General features: G+C 35.0%; 1 protein-coding gene across 1 annotated transcript in view; it reads left to right on the top strand.

Moving 5' to 3' along the window:
* SBSPON (somatomedin B and thrombospondin type 1 domain containing) overlaps positions 1-12,559 on the top strand; it is a 63,066-nt gene extending 50,507 nt beyond the window's left edge. Inside the window, exon 5 of the mRNA XM_044665869.1 lies at positions 11,654-12,559. Within this exon, the coding sequence (XP_044521804.1) occupies positions 11,654-11,771 (118 nt within the window). The 3' untranslated portion in view covers positions 11,772-12,559. The remainder of the gene's footprint in view (positions 1-11,653) is intronic.
* The last annotated feature ends 3,563 nt before the right edge of the window (positions 12,560-16,122 follow it).

A 16,122-nucleotide genomic window follows, 5' to 3' on the forward strand; every position in this document is an offset into this window, starting at 1 on the left:
TTGGTCATTGTTGTAAGAGATTACTCATATAGCCCCCCCCCCCCCCCCGCCAAACAAACGAATCTGAAATATAGTATGTTTTGATCTTTATCTGACTTCAACAGTTCTTTCTCTGGAGGCGGATAGCATTCTCTGTTAAAAGTCCTGGATCATTGCATTGCTGAGAGTAGCTAAGTTGTTCATAGTTTATCACTGTATAGTATTGCTGTTGCTGTGTACAGTATTCCCCTGGTTCTGCTTATTTTGCTCTACAAGAGTTGATGCAGATCTTTCCAGCTTTTTCTGAAATCATTCTGTTCAAAATTCATAGCAAGATAGTATTTCATCACCATCATATACCATGATTTGTTCAACGATTCCCCAAATGATAAGATATCCCCTCAACTTACATTTCTTTGCTACTACAAAAAATGCTGCTATAAATACTTTTTTTGTACAAGTAGGACCTTTTCCCTTTTCAAAGTTCTCTTTGGTATACAGACCTAGTAGTTGTATTACAGGATCAAAGGATATGTATGTACTGTTTTATAGCATTCTGGCATAGATCCAAAAATTTCCTTCAGGAATGGTTGGATCAGTTTACAACTCTACCAACAATGCATCAGTGTCCCAATTTTGCCACATCCCCTCCAACATTTATCATTTTCCTTTACTGTCATATTGGCCAATCTGATAGGTGTGAGGTGGTACCTCAGAGTTGTTTTAATTAGCATTTATTTAATCAAGAGGGATTTAGAACATTTTTTAATGTGATTATCGAAATTTTTGATTTTCTCATCTGAAAATTGCTTTACTTAATCTGAGTCTGAGAAAGCTCTCCTTCCAGGGAAAAATCTTTACCCACCAGTCTCCCTTTATTCTTCTTTTGTGAAATCAATCTGACTGCTTTCCTATATATTTTGTTAATGTTTATTAACAGGTAATAAAGGATAAGGTTTTGGGAAGAGGGTTCCCTCACTGAAGGCCCTATCAGGAGTCAAAGTCTCTCAGTGGCCTGAGCTCTCTCTCTGTCTGCTGGTAATTCTGTACTGGCTACCCCAGTCTAAATATGAGTAAAGTATAGTCTCTAGGATTAGCTGGTTTAAGAGAGGTTTATCTTCAGGCGTGGCCCAGTCCCCCCTTAGGGAACTGACAGGCAACTGAACAGGATCACACAGATATCCCCTCAGTTCAGCAGAGCAAGATGTCTTCAGGGTAGATATATTCTCTGAACAAGTTGGGAATCACATTTGAATAGGAAATGCTGGCTAGATCAGAATTGGTCCAGAGCTGTGTCCCCAGATTTCAAGGTCCCAAAGACCCTGAAGGTTTCAATGGTCTCCCCTGGATTCTGTGGCTCTCAGAATCCCCCCTTGGGGGGGAGGGGAGGGCAGCTGGGTAGCTCAGTGGATTGAAAGTCAGGCCTAGAGATGGGAGGTCCTAGGTTCAAATCTGACCTCAGATACTTCCCAGCTGTGTGACCCTGGGCAAGTCACTTGACCCCCATTACCTACCCTTACCACTCATCAGGCTAGAAGTCAATACACAGCATAGACTCCTAGAAAGTAAGCGTTTAAAAAAAAAATTCTCCCCTATGAATATTCCAAAGCTCTTGGTCTTGCTTTTCTGCATTTTCCCATTGCTTGCATATTCCTGCAAATTCCTTCCTTCAGTGTCTTTTGGTCATTTGTCAATTGGGAAATGACTTGTATTTTAGAATTTTGACTTAGTTCTCTATACATTTGAGAAATTAGGCCTTTATCAGGGAAATTTACTATAACTTTCCTCCCCAGTTTGTCATTTCCCTTCTAATCTTGGCTATTTTAATTTAATATGGCTAAGATCACTCATTTTACATCTTATGCTAACTCTTGTTTGTTCACAAATTCTTCCATTACTCATAGATCTGCCAGGCAAATTATTCTATGTTCTCCTATTTTTACTTATGTTAACACTCTTTATATTTAAATCATATACCTATTTTGACCTTGTCTTGGTATAGAGTATGAGATACTTTTCTGTACCTAGTTTCTGCCATACTGTTTTCCAATTTTCCCAGCAGCTTTTCTCAAATAATGAGTTCTTATCCCAAAAGTTGAGATCTTTGAGTTTATCAAACACAAGATTGCTAAAGTCCTTTACCCCTAATTTATTCCACTGACCTATCATTCCTTCTTAGCCAGTACCAGACTGTTTTGATTACTGCTTTGTAGTATAGTTTGAGAGCTAATATTGCTAGGCCCCCTTATTTCACTTTTTTTTTATTAGTTCTTTTAATATTCTTGACCTGTTGTGCTTTCAGATGAATTTTGCTATTTTTTTTTTTTTGAGTTCTGTAAAATAAGTTTTTGGTCATTTGATTGGTTTGGCCACTGAATAAATTAATTTAGGTAGAATTGTTTTTTCTATTATATCAGCTCAACCTACTCATGAACAATGAATGTTTCCAATTGTTTAGATCTGACTTTGTGTGAAAAGCATTTTGTAACTTTATTCATATAATTCCTGTGTTTTGGCAAGTAGATTTTCAGGTATTTTATATTGTCTACAGTTAATTTAAATGGAATTTTTCTATCTCTCACTGCTGAACTTTGTTGGTAATATATAGAAATGCTGATGGCTTATGTGGGTTTATTTGTATCCTACAACTTTGCTAATGCTATTAATGATCTCAACTAGTTTTTTAGTTGATTCTCTAGGTACTCTAAGTATACCATCATATCTGTAAAGAGTGACAGTTTAGTCATTGCCTACTTTAGTTCTTTCAATTTCTTTTTATTCTTATTGCTAAAGCTAGCATTTTTAGTACAATATTAAATAATAGCGGTGATAATGGACATCCTTGCTTAATCTCTAACCTCACTGGGAAGGATTCTAGCTTATTGCTATTGCAGATGATACTTGATTGTTTTAGGCATATACTATTTATCATTTTAAGGAACAAATAATTTATTCCCATGATTTCTAGTGTTTTTTTCAATAGGAATAGGTGTTGTATTTAGTCAAAGGCTTTTTATAAATTTATAATTATGTGATTTGTTAATTTGATTATTGATATGGCCAATTATGCTGATAGTTTTCCTAATATTAAACTAGCCCTGCATTCCTAGTATAATCTTACCTGGTCATAGTGAATGATCCTTGTGATATATTGCATTTCTCTAATCAGAAAGAATTTAGAACACTTTTTCATGTGCTTATTGATATTTTGGTTTCCTCATGTGAAAACTGCCTATTCCTGTCCCTTGACCATTTTTTGATTGGGGAATGGCTTAATTTTTTGTAAATCTGACTTAGTTACTTATATATTTGGGAAATTAAACCTTTGTCAGAGGGTTTTGTTATTAAAATGTCCTCCCAGTTTGTTGCTTTCCTCTAATTTTGGTTGCATTGGTTTTGTTTGTATAAAACCTTTTTAATTTGATATAATCAGTCATTCATTTTATATTTTGCAATATTCTCTATCTCTTGCTTAGTCTTAAATTCCTTCCTTTCCCACAGATCTGACAGGTATACTAGTCTATGTTCACCTAATTTACTTATAGTTTCACTCTTTATATTTAAGTCATTTACCCATTCTGAATTTATCTTGGTATAGGGTGTAAGATGTTGACCTAGTCTTTCCCTGTATTGTTTTACAATTTTCCCAGTAGTTTTTGTCAAATAGTTTTTGCCCCCAAAGCTGGAGTCTTTGCATTTATCAAATGCTATCTTACTGAGGTACCCCCAGTCTATTCCATTGATCCACTCTTCTGTCTCTTAGTCAGTACCATATTATTTTTAGGACCCCTGCTTTATAATACAGTTTAAGATCTGGTACTGCTACCACCCTTCACATTTTTTTCATTATTTCCCTTGATACTCTTGGTCTTTTGTTCTTCCAGATGAACTTTGTTATAATTTTTTCTAATTCTATAAAAAAAAGTTTTTGGTAGTTTGATAGGTATGGCACTGAATAAGTTAATTAATTTGGGTAGGACTATCTTTTTTTTTTTTATTATATTAGCTCATCCTACCCAGGAGCAATTTATGTTTTCCCAATTGTTCAGATCTAGTTTTAATTGTGTAAAAAGTGTTTTGTAGTTGTGTTCATATAATTCCTGTGTTTGTCTTGGCAGATAGATTCCTAAATATTTTATATTGTCTAGTGTGATTTTAAGTGGAGTTTCTCTTTCAAACTCCTCCTGCTGAATTTCGTTGGAAATATATTGAAATGCTGATGATTTATGTCGGTTTATCTTGCATCCTGCAACTTTGCTAAAGTTATTATTTCCACTAGTCTTTTAGTCGATTTTCTGGGGTTCTTTAAGTATACCATAATATCATCTGCAAAGAGTGATAGTTTTTTCATTGCTTACTTTAATCCCTTCAATTTCTTTTTCTTCTCTAATTGCTATCACTAGCATTTCTAGAACAATATTGAATAATAGAGGTGATAATGGGCATCCTTGTTTCACTCCTGATCTTATTGGGAAGTCTTCTAAATTGTCTGCATTGCAGAGGATACTTGCTGATGGGTTTAATTATATATTCTTTATTATTTTGAGGAATGGCCCTTCTATTCCTAGAATTTCTAGTGTTCTCAATAGGAATGAGTGTTGTATTTCATCAAAGGCTTTTCTGCATCTATTGAGATAATCATGTAATTTCTGTTAGTTTGGTTGTTGATATGGTCAATTATATGGTTTTCCTAATATTAAACCAAATCCTCATGATAACTTTCTTGAGTCTTTTTGCTACTATTCTATTTAAGATTTTTGCATCCATATTCATTAAGGAGATTGGTCTGTAGTTTTCTTTCTCCATTTTTGGTCTGCCTGGCTTTGGAATCAGTGCCATATTTGTGTCATAAAAGGAATTTGGTAGGACTCCTTCTTTGCTTATTTTGTCAAATAATTTGTATAGTATTGGGATTAGTTATTTAAAATTTTGCTAGAATTCACTTGCGAATCCATCTGGCTCTGGGGATTTTTGATTAGGAAGTTCCTTGATGGCTTATTCAATTTCTTTTTCTGATATGGGATCATTTAAGTATTCTATTTCCCCTTTTGTTAAACTAGGCAATTTATATTTTTGTAAATATTCATCCATTTCACCTAGATTGTCATATTTATTGTCATATAATTCAGCAAAGTAATTCTTAATAATTATCTTAATATCCTCTTCATTAGAGGTGAGATCATCCTTTTCATCTCTGATACTGTTAATTTGATTCTTTTTATTAGATTAACTAGTATTTCTATTTTATTTGTTTTTTTTTTCAAAGTATCAGCTCCTAGTTCAATAGTTCTTTTACTTTCAATTTGATTTTCTCTTTTAATTTTTTGGATTTCCAATTTAGTTTTTATCTGGGGATTTTTAATTTGTTCTTTTTCTAATTTTTTAAATTGCAAGCTTAATTCATTGATCTCTTCTATTTTGTTGGTATAGACACTCAGTGATATAAATTTTTCCCTGAGTACTACTTTGGCTATATCCCATAGGTTTTGATATGATGTCTCTTCATTGTTATTCTCTTTAAAGAAGTCTGTAATTGTTTCTATGATTTCTTCTTTGACCTACCAGTTTTGAAGAATTATTTAGTTTTCAATTAACTTTAAATTTGCCTTTCCATGGACCCTTGTTAATTATAATTTCTACCTCATTATGATCTGAAAGAGTGGCATTTATTATTTCTGATTTTCTGCATTTGTTTGCAATATTTCAATGACCTAATACATAGTCAATCTTTGCATATGTACCATGTATTTCTGAGAAGGTATATTCCTTTTTATCCCTATTCAGTTTTCTCCAAATATTGATAAACTCTAATTTTTCTACCATTTCATTTACTTTCCTTTCTTCTTTATTTTTTTATTCTATTTATCTAGTTCTGAAAGGGAAAGGTTGAGATTCTCCCACTAGTATGGTCTATTTCCTCCTTGAGTTCCTTCAATTTTTCTTTTAGAAATCTAGATGCCATACCATTTGGTACATAAATGTTTAGTAATGACATTACTTCATAGTTTATAGTACCTTTTAGCAAAATGTAATTTACTTCCTTATCTCTTTTAAGCAGATCAATTTCTACTTTGGTTTTGTCTGGTATCATGCCTTGAATCTGTGTGTCACCATGCCTTAAATGTGTTTCTTATAAACAACATATAGTAGGATTCTGGTTTTTAATCCATTCTGCTATTCATTTCTGTTTCATGGGTGAGTTCATCCCATTTTCATTTAGTGTTGATTATTAACTGTGTATTGCCCTCCATAGTATTATCCCCTTTAAATCCTCTATTTCCTTTCACTCTGTTCCTCTTCACCTGTATTTTGCTTTTTGTCACCCCTCCAGTTCCCCTCCCTTCAATTAACCACACCCTTCTTGCTTTGTTCCCCTTCTTCTCTGTAGGGTCATAGAATTCTATACCCCACTGAGTATACTCTTTTTTTCCCCCTCTCTGAGCCAGTTACAATAGGAGTAAAGTTTAAGCATTGCCCATCACCACCCTTATCCTCCCCTTTCTGTATTGATTTTTCTCACCTCTTTATATTATATAATTTATCTCATTCTATCTCTCCCTTCCCTTTTCTCTCAGTGCAACCCTGTCTTTCAGCCCTTGGTTTTTTATGTCATTCATATGCATACATATCATATCATACATATATATTATTCCTTATCACATTTACATATACACATCATCATCAGCAGCTTACTTCTCCATCCTCTTTCTGAGTAAATTCCTTCTATCTTCTCTACTACTAAGAGTAATTTTTGAGAATTAGAGATCCTCTTTCCATGTAGACATATAAACACTTTTACCTTAATGAGTCCCTTAAATTTTCTCTTTGTTATTTACCTTTCCAGGCTTCTCTTGTGTCTCATATTTGGCATTCAGATTTTTTGCTTAGGTCTGGCATATTCCTCAGGAATGCTTGGAAATCTCCTATACTCAGATTTGCTGGATATTTGTAAATCCAAATCTTTTGCCTCTTTGAATATCATATTCCATGCCTTATGATCCTTAAATGTAGAGGCACCCAGGTCCTGAGTAATCCTGATTTTAGCTCCATGGTAATTGGTTTCCTTCTGGCTGCTTGAAATATTTTTTTCCTTGGCTTGGTGGCTCTTCAATTAAACTATTACGTTACTGGAAGTTTTCATTTGAGGATTTCTTTCTGGAGTGGATTAGTGAATTTTTTCAATTTTTATTTTATTTTCTTGTTCAAAGATCTCTGGGCATTTATCTTTGATAATTTCTTGTAATGTATCATCTAAGTTTTTTCATCATTGTAGCTTTCGGGCAGTCCAACAATTCTCAGATTATCTCTCCTAGATCTATTTTCTAGGTCAGTTGTTTTCAATAAGATGTTTCATGTTTTCCTTTTTTTTTTTTCATTTCTTTGATTCTGTCGTTTTATTTTTTCTTGATTTCTTATGAAATCACCTTCTAGCTGGTCAATTATAATTTTTAAGACCTGGTTTTCCTCTGTCAGTTTTTGGTTCTCCTTTTTTCAATTGGCCCATTTCTTCTTGCATTACTTCCCTTCTTATATCACTTTCATTTTTCTTCCCCACTTTTCCTCTACCTCTAATAATTGGTTTTTGAAATCTTTTTTGAGCTCTTCCAGACTCTGTGTCCATTCCATATTTTTCTTTTGGACTTTGTGTGTTTCCTTTGCTTTTGCTCTCTCCTTCTGTGTAGGAAGCCAATAAGAGAAATAGACTCAAATAGATAAAAATCTGAGACTCCAAAAAAAAAAATCTGAGACTCCTCTTTTGACCCCTTTTGTGATCACCCTTTCTTGTTGAAAAGTATTGTGGACTTAATTGAAAAGCTTTAAGCTCTTAGCAAACCAGTAGTCAAGAGGTTAACACTCTCCCCTTTGGTCAGGAATGCTGCAGTTGGGTCTCAAAAAGTGGTTTTAGACATTCAAGGCCAAAAAATTCAGGGACTTCCTGATCCAGCAAAATATTCTCAGACTTAACTGATGATGAGGCAGCTACAATCCAACCTTGTACTCTTATCTTCACCTTGAAGTTTCTGAGGTTTCTGTGTGTTGTCTAAACTAATTGCAATGCCTACAAAGCTGTAAATCTTTTTCTGTGCTTTTGGGTGAAAGGGAGTTTGAATTTTCATATATAATAAACTTGTGACTCAATGGCACTTTGGGGAAGCAGCTATGAGTTAACAGTTACGATTGTCTCCCATGTCCCGTTTCTTATCAACTAAGCTGTCCTTATCAGAGATGATAGATTTTGACACTTCTGTGTCTGTACCTTGCTCTTTGTCTCCATAAAAGCTCTTTAGAGTTATGTACTTTTTTGGTCATTTGCTCATTTTTCCTATCTAATTATAAGTAGGATCTGTTTTCTGGGAAGTTGGGGTACCTTGATGCTATTTTCAGCTTATTTTCTGGGTTGTTACTAGTTTATCAGATAGTCTGAGGGCTGAGAGCTCTGATAGTCCCCTCCTTGTGCTTATTCAATTGACTCTTGAGATGTTGCTAGCTTGGGTGTAAGCTTTTGTTTTTGGATTGAACTTGATCAGGTCAGGTGCTAATCAAATTCTAGCCCAAGGCTTAGGCTCAAGTTTTTTTTTTTTTTTTTTTTTTTTTTTTTTTTTTGTCTCAAAGTGTTCTTGATTCAATCAGGCACACCTTTGATTGCCTTGTCTTGGAGTTCCAACCTTAGTTTTGAGCAAAAAGATCCTGGGGAGGCTCCCCTTGAGAACTGTGTTCTCACCCCAAACTGTGGAATATGTCCTTATCCCAAACCCAGATTGGGATTCCTAGCTTCACTCTGGACCCAAACAGATCAGCCCCCTTCAACCCAGATTGCCATGGACTGAGACTCCAAACTTCTCTACCAGTTTGAAATTTCAAGGTTTATGAGATGGTTTAGACCACTACTTGCCCCAGCAGGATCTCAGGGTCTGCCCACTAGACAGGACTTAATCTCAGAACATGAGATGTTCTCAGAACAGCAGATGTGGTGTGGGGGTGGGGTAAGAGGGTTGTGGTTTGCTCTTGACTCACTGTTATGCCTCCTGCTAGCTCTGCTCCCCTCTCACCCCAGGTCCCCAGATGGTCTCTGCCTACCTTTTGGGTTTTTCTCTTCTTGAGGGTTGTTTCACTGTCTCATTTGTTCTTTCACTCCTTTATTCATTTGATAGTGATATTTTACTCTTGGTCAAAGAAGAATTTCATGGTGAAATGGTGTTGCTCTTCTAGTTACTCCTCTATCTTGGCTCTACCCCAAGAGAAGTCCTCCCTGAGTATCTTTTCTTAGGGATTTCATTGATGGCTCATTCAATTTCCTTTTCTGAGACGGGTTAAGTATTCTCTTTTGTTGATCTGGACCATTTGTATTTTTGAAAATATTAATCAATTTCATTTAGATTGTCAGATTTGTTGGGGATAGTCCAATCATTCTTAAATTTCTCATAATTTGTTTTTCTGGTCAATTGTTTTTGCTTTTGAGACACTTTACATTTTCTTCTATTTTTCAGTTTTTTGACTTTGTTTTAACATTTCTTTTTGTCTCATGGAGTCATTGGTTTTTACTTGGTTCACTTTAATTTTGAAGAAGTTTGTTTCAACAAGGTTTTGTACCTCTTTGTGTCAAGTTGTTAATTTCCTTTCCATTGTTTCCTTTCATCACTCATTTCCCCCCATTCCTTCCTCTAGTGCTATCATTTAATTTATAAAGACATTGTAAAACAAACAAAAAAATTTTTTTCTTCATCTCTTCCAGGAATTCTAGTTTATTTTCTGCAAAAGCTAAGTTTTTGAGGCTTTGCTTGTAAATGTTTTGGAGTAATTATCTTTTTTGGGGTTTCTATCTTGAGTATCACTGACACAATAACTTTGCATGATGAGACTATTTTTCTTTTTGGTCTTTCTTCTAGTCCGCTTCCTGCATCACACATTTTATATATATATATATATATATATATATATATATATATATATATATATCCATATACTTCACACATTAGGGCTGGGCTCTGTGTACTTCCAGAGGGATGTGGGAAAGCACTGGAATGCTGGGAATATACTATTTCCCATATACTATTTATTTCAGGACAGATACCTTCCCCAATATTTCACTTTCTTTTTTTCCTATGCAGACTTGGACTATAAAAATGACTCACTGACTCCCCTGGATTTCCCCATTAAAAATATAGACTGGTGCATTTTCAACATGTTTTTGGAGGTTTTTTTTGAGTGGGTGCTGCTAGGGGGAGGGGAGAAATTCACCATACTGCTTCTTGTTATTTCACTATCTTTGTGCCATCTCTTTGGCAATGTTATATTTAAGTATTTTTATTATTATATATAGTGTTAGGTACTACTACTTTGTGATCTTGACTGATTTTTCTGGACTTAACTCTTTTTCTTTCTGCCTGCATTATTTTTTCTTTGATATAGAAAATTTTTTAGCTAATATTCTTGGGACTCTTCCTTTTGGGAATTCTTTCAGGACATGATTTTCACTTTGTCTTTGGCCTATAATAGAGCTAATTTTGTTATTTATGATTTCTTAAAATAATGTTCAGGCTTTCCTTTAAACATCATTGTTTTTAGGAAGTTCAGTGATTCTGAAATCATCCATTTGACTGATAAGATTTCCAACTAAGTTCTTTTTAAAAAACCCATATTGTCTGTCTTAGAATTGATACCAAAGGATACGTAATCAGCTGAGTTTCTTTTTATATCAGATATCTTATATATTCTGTTTTTTCAGTCTTTATTGTATTTCTTACTGTCTCATGGTGTCATTTTTTTTTTTGCTTGGTCAGTTCTAATTTTCAGGGAGTCCATTACTTGAATATGTTTACCATTTTCTCTTCTAAGCTATTTTTCTTCCAAAAATTTCTTCAATAATTTTTATTTCATGTTTATGTCCTGCTTCATTTCTTCTAGGTACTCATGAAGTCATTATAGAAAATATTTTTTTTTCTGTCTTTGCTTTCATTTGTTAGCACATTACACTCCATCTTTCTAGGCTGGATATTTTGGTATATTTAGGTATTTGGGAACTTATTATAATTCTTTGTAATGATTTTTCCCTCCTTCAGGTCACTCATATTTCCAAGCCTTAGTACTGAACTGTAGCTTGTGCCAAGTCAAGGCTTCACTCTCTGCTATACTTGGTGACCCTGTTTGAATTTACCCTGGGCCACTGGAGTTCCTATATTAACCACCATCTCCCTGTGTTAGGCCTCTATGATCTTTGAAATTTAGAGGAGAGTTTCTTCAGTTCTCTTCTGTGATGTCTTAGAACTGAGTGCCAGGATCCTTGGAGCCCCAAAGCCTGTCATGCCTACCCATACTCACTTGTCCTTTTTGCCTTCCTCCTCAGCTTTCTCCAACACTCACCACCTAAGAAAAACAAATAACCCCAACAAAATCAACTTAATTAAAGAGGCTAAAGATTTGTTCAGGCTACCACTAATGTTGATTTGTACTCCTGTATCCAGTGGCCAGATGGTAGAGTGAAGGAATCAAAAGAACGTGCTAAGAAGTAAGGAGTAGCTCTTTTTCCTTAGCTAATCCAGAAAATAAAATCTATATATGGATGTTTAAAAACTTAGCTTTCAATGAACAAAAATAATCAACTTTACAAATAATGTTTATTTGATAACATCCAATTTGACCTGTTTTAGTGACATTTTTTAAAATATCATTTCAGAAATCAAACTCTTCATTGGCAAGCTATTGGTAATCCTCGATGTCAAGGAACATGGAAAAAAGTTCGGCGAGTAGACCATTGCTCCTGCCCAGCTGTGCACAGTTTCATTTTTATTTAGAGCTTAAGCAATTTAAAAAAAAATTGTGGATGTTTTTAATAACATAAAGAACATTTAACACATTTCACAAACCACAAAAAAATTATCTGTTGTGTGTGCTAAACATTTAATTGTCATGCTTTGAAGAAAATAAAAGAATAAAGAAGGGAAATGTGGCATAGAATCCACGTCTCAAAGTAGGCGACTATCCCACATGACTGCTGTTGTTCAGTTGGAGTAAAAGTCTATGCTAGGTCTCTTCCTTCTGTGGGATGCCCTCAGAGACACACGTGACATATATTTGTATTGCATTGAAACTATTGTCTCCATATCCACAAGGGTATCTTATACTTCAAGTCATGATAAGATTTTTTTTTCCCATGTCAAAAATCTCATTTGGGTTTCCTAAATCATTATTTTCTACTGAATATTGTTCTTATTCTCAAAAACTTTTCAGACAGATTAAGTTAATTTTTCATTAGCACTTTATAACAACAATTGCTCCTCCAATAAAGTTTTCAGTGCAGGAAGTAAAAGGAGACTAATGACTGGTAGACAAAAGCAATCCAATGTTAATTTGAAGGTCAATAGAATGTACTTTTAATACTGAGTCAAGAAAACTTAGGAGTGGAATAATTATGTTGTTTATAGAATTTCACTCCTATTAGTATCCAAGAAACAGTTCAACTCTAAGAATTAAGTGTCTTGAAAATATCTCAGAACTCTTTCAGGGAGAATTTAAACCATGGGACCTTGCTTATTGATGTGATTGTTTTATCATTAAAAATTTGAAAAGATACTGTTTAAAAGTTGAAATAAAAATACTACTTTTGTTTCTTGTTCATTTTTTTCTTTGGGGGAAGGGAGAAAGAGTTGAGTCTGCAAAGGGCTGATGGCCCATTCATTCACTATAACTATTATTACTATTACCTCAAAACCAACTGACAATATATTACTATCTCTCTTTTATTCAGATCAGTTTAAAAATGCATTACGTACCTACTTTTTGCCAGGTCCTGTGGATAGGAGCTGAGGCTCCAAAAGAAAAAATCCTTCAAGCAGGACCTATGACAAATACACAAGGAAGTAAATGCTGCCTGGAAAATTGATATGAAGAGGTTAAATGACTTAATGTTACAGAGTGTGGTAGCAGGATATAAAAGTTTTGAATTCTGCCATTGACTTATCCTTATGGGGATTCTTATCCTTAGATCTTTGCACTTAAAAAAAAAGTTAACTGTATTTAAATGAAATTGATCCCCTTTGCAATCCTATGTACTTATTATTTTATACATTTAAAAATCTAATTCTGATGTAGATGAAAGTATACGATTTTTAACTTATTTATTTAGGTTTATGTTTTGGGATTTTGGTTCTATAAGTTTACTTAGTTCAGGGCATTGGCTCTAGAATCAGGAAGCTTTAAGTTCAAATCCAGAATCAGATATGTACAGGCTGTGTGACCCTGGGCAAGTCACTTCATTTATGTTTATCTCAGTTTTCTCAACTGTAAAATGAGAACAACAATAGCACTTTCCTTGAAGAGCAGAAAAGGAAGGAAAGTATGGGGAATGGCTAAACAAATTGTGGTACATGAATATATAATAGAATATTATTCTGTAAAAAAGTGCCCAGTGAATGATGACTACAAAGAATGGAAAAATTTACCTGAACTGATACTGATAACAGAGTGAGTTAAGCAGTATGTAAATGGAAAAAGAACCACAAAGCAATTTAAAGTGAATGTTACAGAATTACAAAAAACAAACATGGCCCTGAAGAAGAGATTTAAGAAGACGCTTAGTCTGTGGGTATGGAACAAAGCATAATTTTCAGTTTTTTTCAGATGTGTTCATTGAGATTTGTTATAAATATTTGGTTACATGAGTTGGCTCTTTGTAGGGAGGGGATAGAGGAGAAGAATACTGGAGAAAATTTAGACAATGTCAAAACAAAAGATATCAATAAACATCTTTTATAAAAAAAAGCATAGTAAAAGAAAATGACTTAAAAAAGTAGAGGAGAGGACATGAGAGGAATTTGGAATTAACCACTTAATTGAATGTGAAAAATGAAAGGAGAAAAGAAAGAAAAAATTATATAACACAAGGCTTGGTTACAGCAATAAGTTATGGAAAACTAGAAAAAGGGTGGTTTTGAGGGTGAAATCAAGAGAACCTGTGGAGGGTTCCCTAGATCAAGCAAAAATAATAATGGAGACAAGAATAAGAAAATTAATTTTGAACAATACTGGAAATAAATGGAAGAAAATATAGACCCATCACATAATTTTAAATACAGGTGGACTAAATAATGCAATAAAATGAGTGACAGAATTGTAGAGGTGGAAAACCTGAAAATGACAACTAACTGCCTCTGTGGTGTGAGGAAGGAGTAGTGGAATGACACTGAATTCACAAGTGTGGGTACCTGGAAGATGGGATAGGTGGGTTTGGGGGAAAGAATGAATTGTTTTGGATATGTTGAGCTTGCAAATGTCTATAGGACATCCAATAGAAGACTGGAGCTCTGGGGGGCAGGGGGCAGTTAGATGGCCCTTGTTTAAAAAGTGTATTTTGTGGGGGAAGCTAAGTGGCTCAGTAGATAAGACTGCCAGACCTGGAGTCAAGATGACTTGGGTTCAAATCTGGCTCCAGACATTTCCTAGCTATGTGACCCTGGGCAAGTCATTTAATCCTATTTGCCTAGCTCTTGCCCTTCTGTCTGTTACTAAAAGAGAAGGTCAAAAAAATAAATAAATAAAAGACTGGAGGTCAGGAAAGACTGTGGTGGGATATATAGGCCTGAGCCATTTGTGTAGAAATAAGTGAATGCATGGAAGCTGATGAGTTTGGAAGAGATATTTGGGCCTAGTATAAGAGACTCTGAGTACATCTAATGTTAGGGAGCAAGATATATATTAGATATAGATATTCGGTAAAAGATACTGAGGACATAATGAGACAGTAGGAAGATAAAGGGATCAATGCCATTAAAACCTAGGAGAGAATTGTTTTTCTTTTTTCTTAAAAAAAACAAACAAACAAAAAAAAAAACCCCTTTACCTTCTATCTTAGAATTAATACTATTATTGGTTCCAAGGTAGAAGAGTGGTAAGGGCTAGGCAATTGGAGTGAAGTGACTTACCCAAGGTCACGCAGCTAGGCAGTGTCTGAGGTGAGATTATACCCAGGACCTCCTGTCTCTAGACATGGCTTTCAATCCTGAGCCACCCAGCTGCTGCCAGAGAATGTTTACAGTGTACCTATGTTGAGGCAAAGATTGAGAAAAGGCCACTAGGTCTAACAATTAAAGAGATTGTAGGTAATTTTGTAGAGAGCAGTTTTAGGTGAGTACAAGGTGGGAAATCAGATTACAAGAGTTTGAGAAGTTAGATGACAGGAAAGGGAAGTAGAGGGTAGAGTCTTTCTTGGAGTTTGACTAAATGAGAAGAGAAAAAAGGATAATTATTTGAGGAGATGGAAGTCAAGTGAGGGTTTTTTGATTAAGGATAGAGACCTGGATCTGTTTGTAGACAGCAGGAAGTAAATACATAGGGAAAAGCTGACATCTAGAAAAAAAAAGAGTAGGCTGTGGTGGTAGCAACGTCCTGGAGAAAAGAACAAATGGAATGAAAAAGCTACATGTCACACATCATGCTGGGTGCTAGGGATTAAAAAAACCCAAGTCTTGGTCTTCAAGGATATTTCTTTCTAATAGGGGAAGACAATAAAATATGAGGACCAGAGAGGGGCATTTTAGTCAGGAACCAGGGCCTGCAGGAGGAAGCTGGTGGGCTGGGCTCCCTCCTAGAAGGGTAAAAAGGAGAGCACCGTAGCATTGTAGTCCAAAGCTCTCTCCCTTTCTAGATGCCACCTGATTTCCTTCTGAATGAAGGTTATACATATTCTGCCCTCAAATTTCCCTGGCACTCTGCCAGCACCTATAATTCTTTAGGGGAAATTGAAGAGGATATCAAGAGTACTAGTAGAACACTGACAGGGGGCAGCTAGGTGGCTCAGTGGATTGAGAGTATTAAGAGGATATCTAAACTCTTCTTCATAACAAGAGCCAGACCTAGAAATGGGAGGTCCTGGGTTAAAATCTGGCCTCAGACACTTCCTAGCTGTGTGACCCTGGGCAAATCACTTAACTCCCATTGCCTAGCCCTTACTGCTCTTCTGCCTCGGAACCAGTACACAGTATTGACTCCAAGGGTTAAAAAAAAAAAAAAAAGAAAGAAACCTGATGAAAAGGAATGGTTTTTTGGGGGTATCCTCAGTGTCTTGCACAATACTTAACACAAAACTCTCTCTCTCTCTCTCTCTCTCTCTCTCTCTCTCTCTCTCTCTCTCTCTCTCTATATATATAT

The sequence above is a fragment of the Gracilinanus agilis genome, chromosome 1, assembly GCF_016433145.1.
Source record: "Gracilinanus agilis isolate LMUSP501 chromosome 1, AgileGrace, whole genome shotgun sequence".
NCBI lineage: Eukaryota > Metazoa > Chordata > Mammalia > Didelphimorphia > Didelphidae > Gracilinanus > Gracilinanus agilis.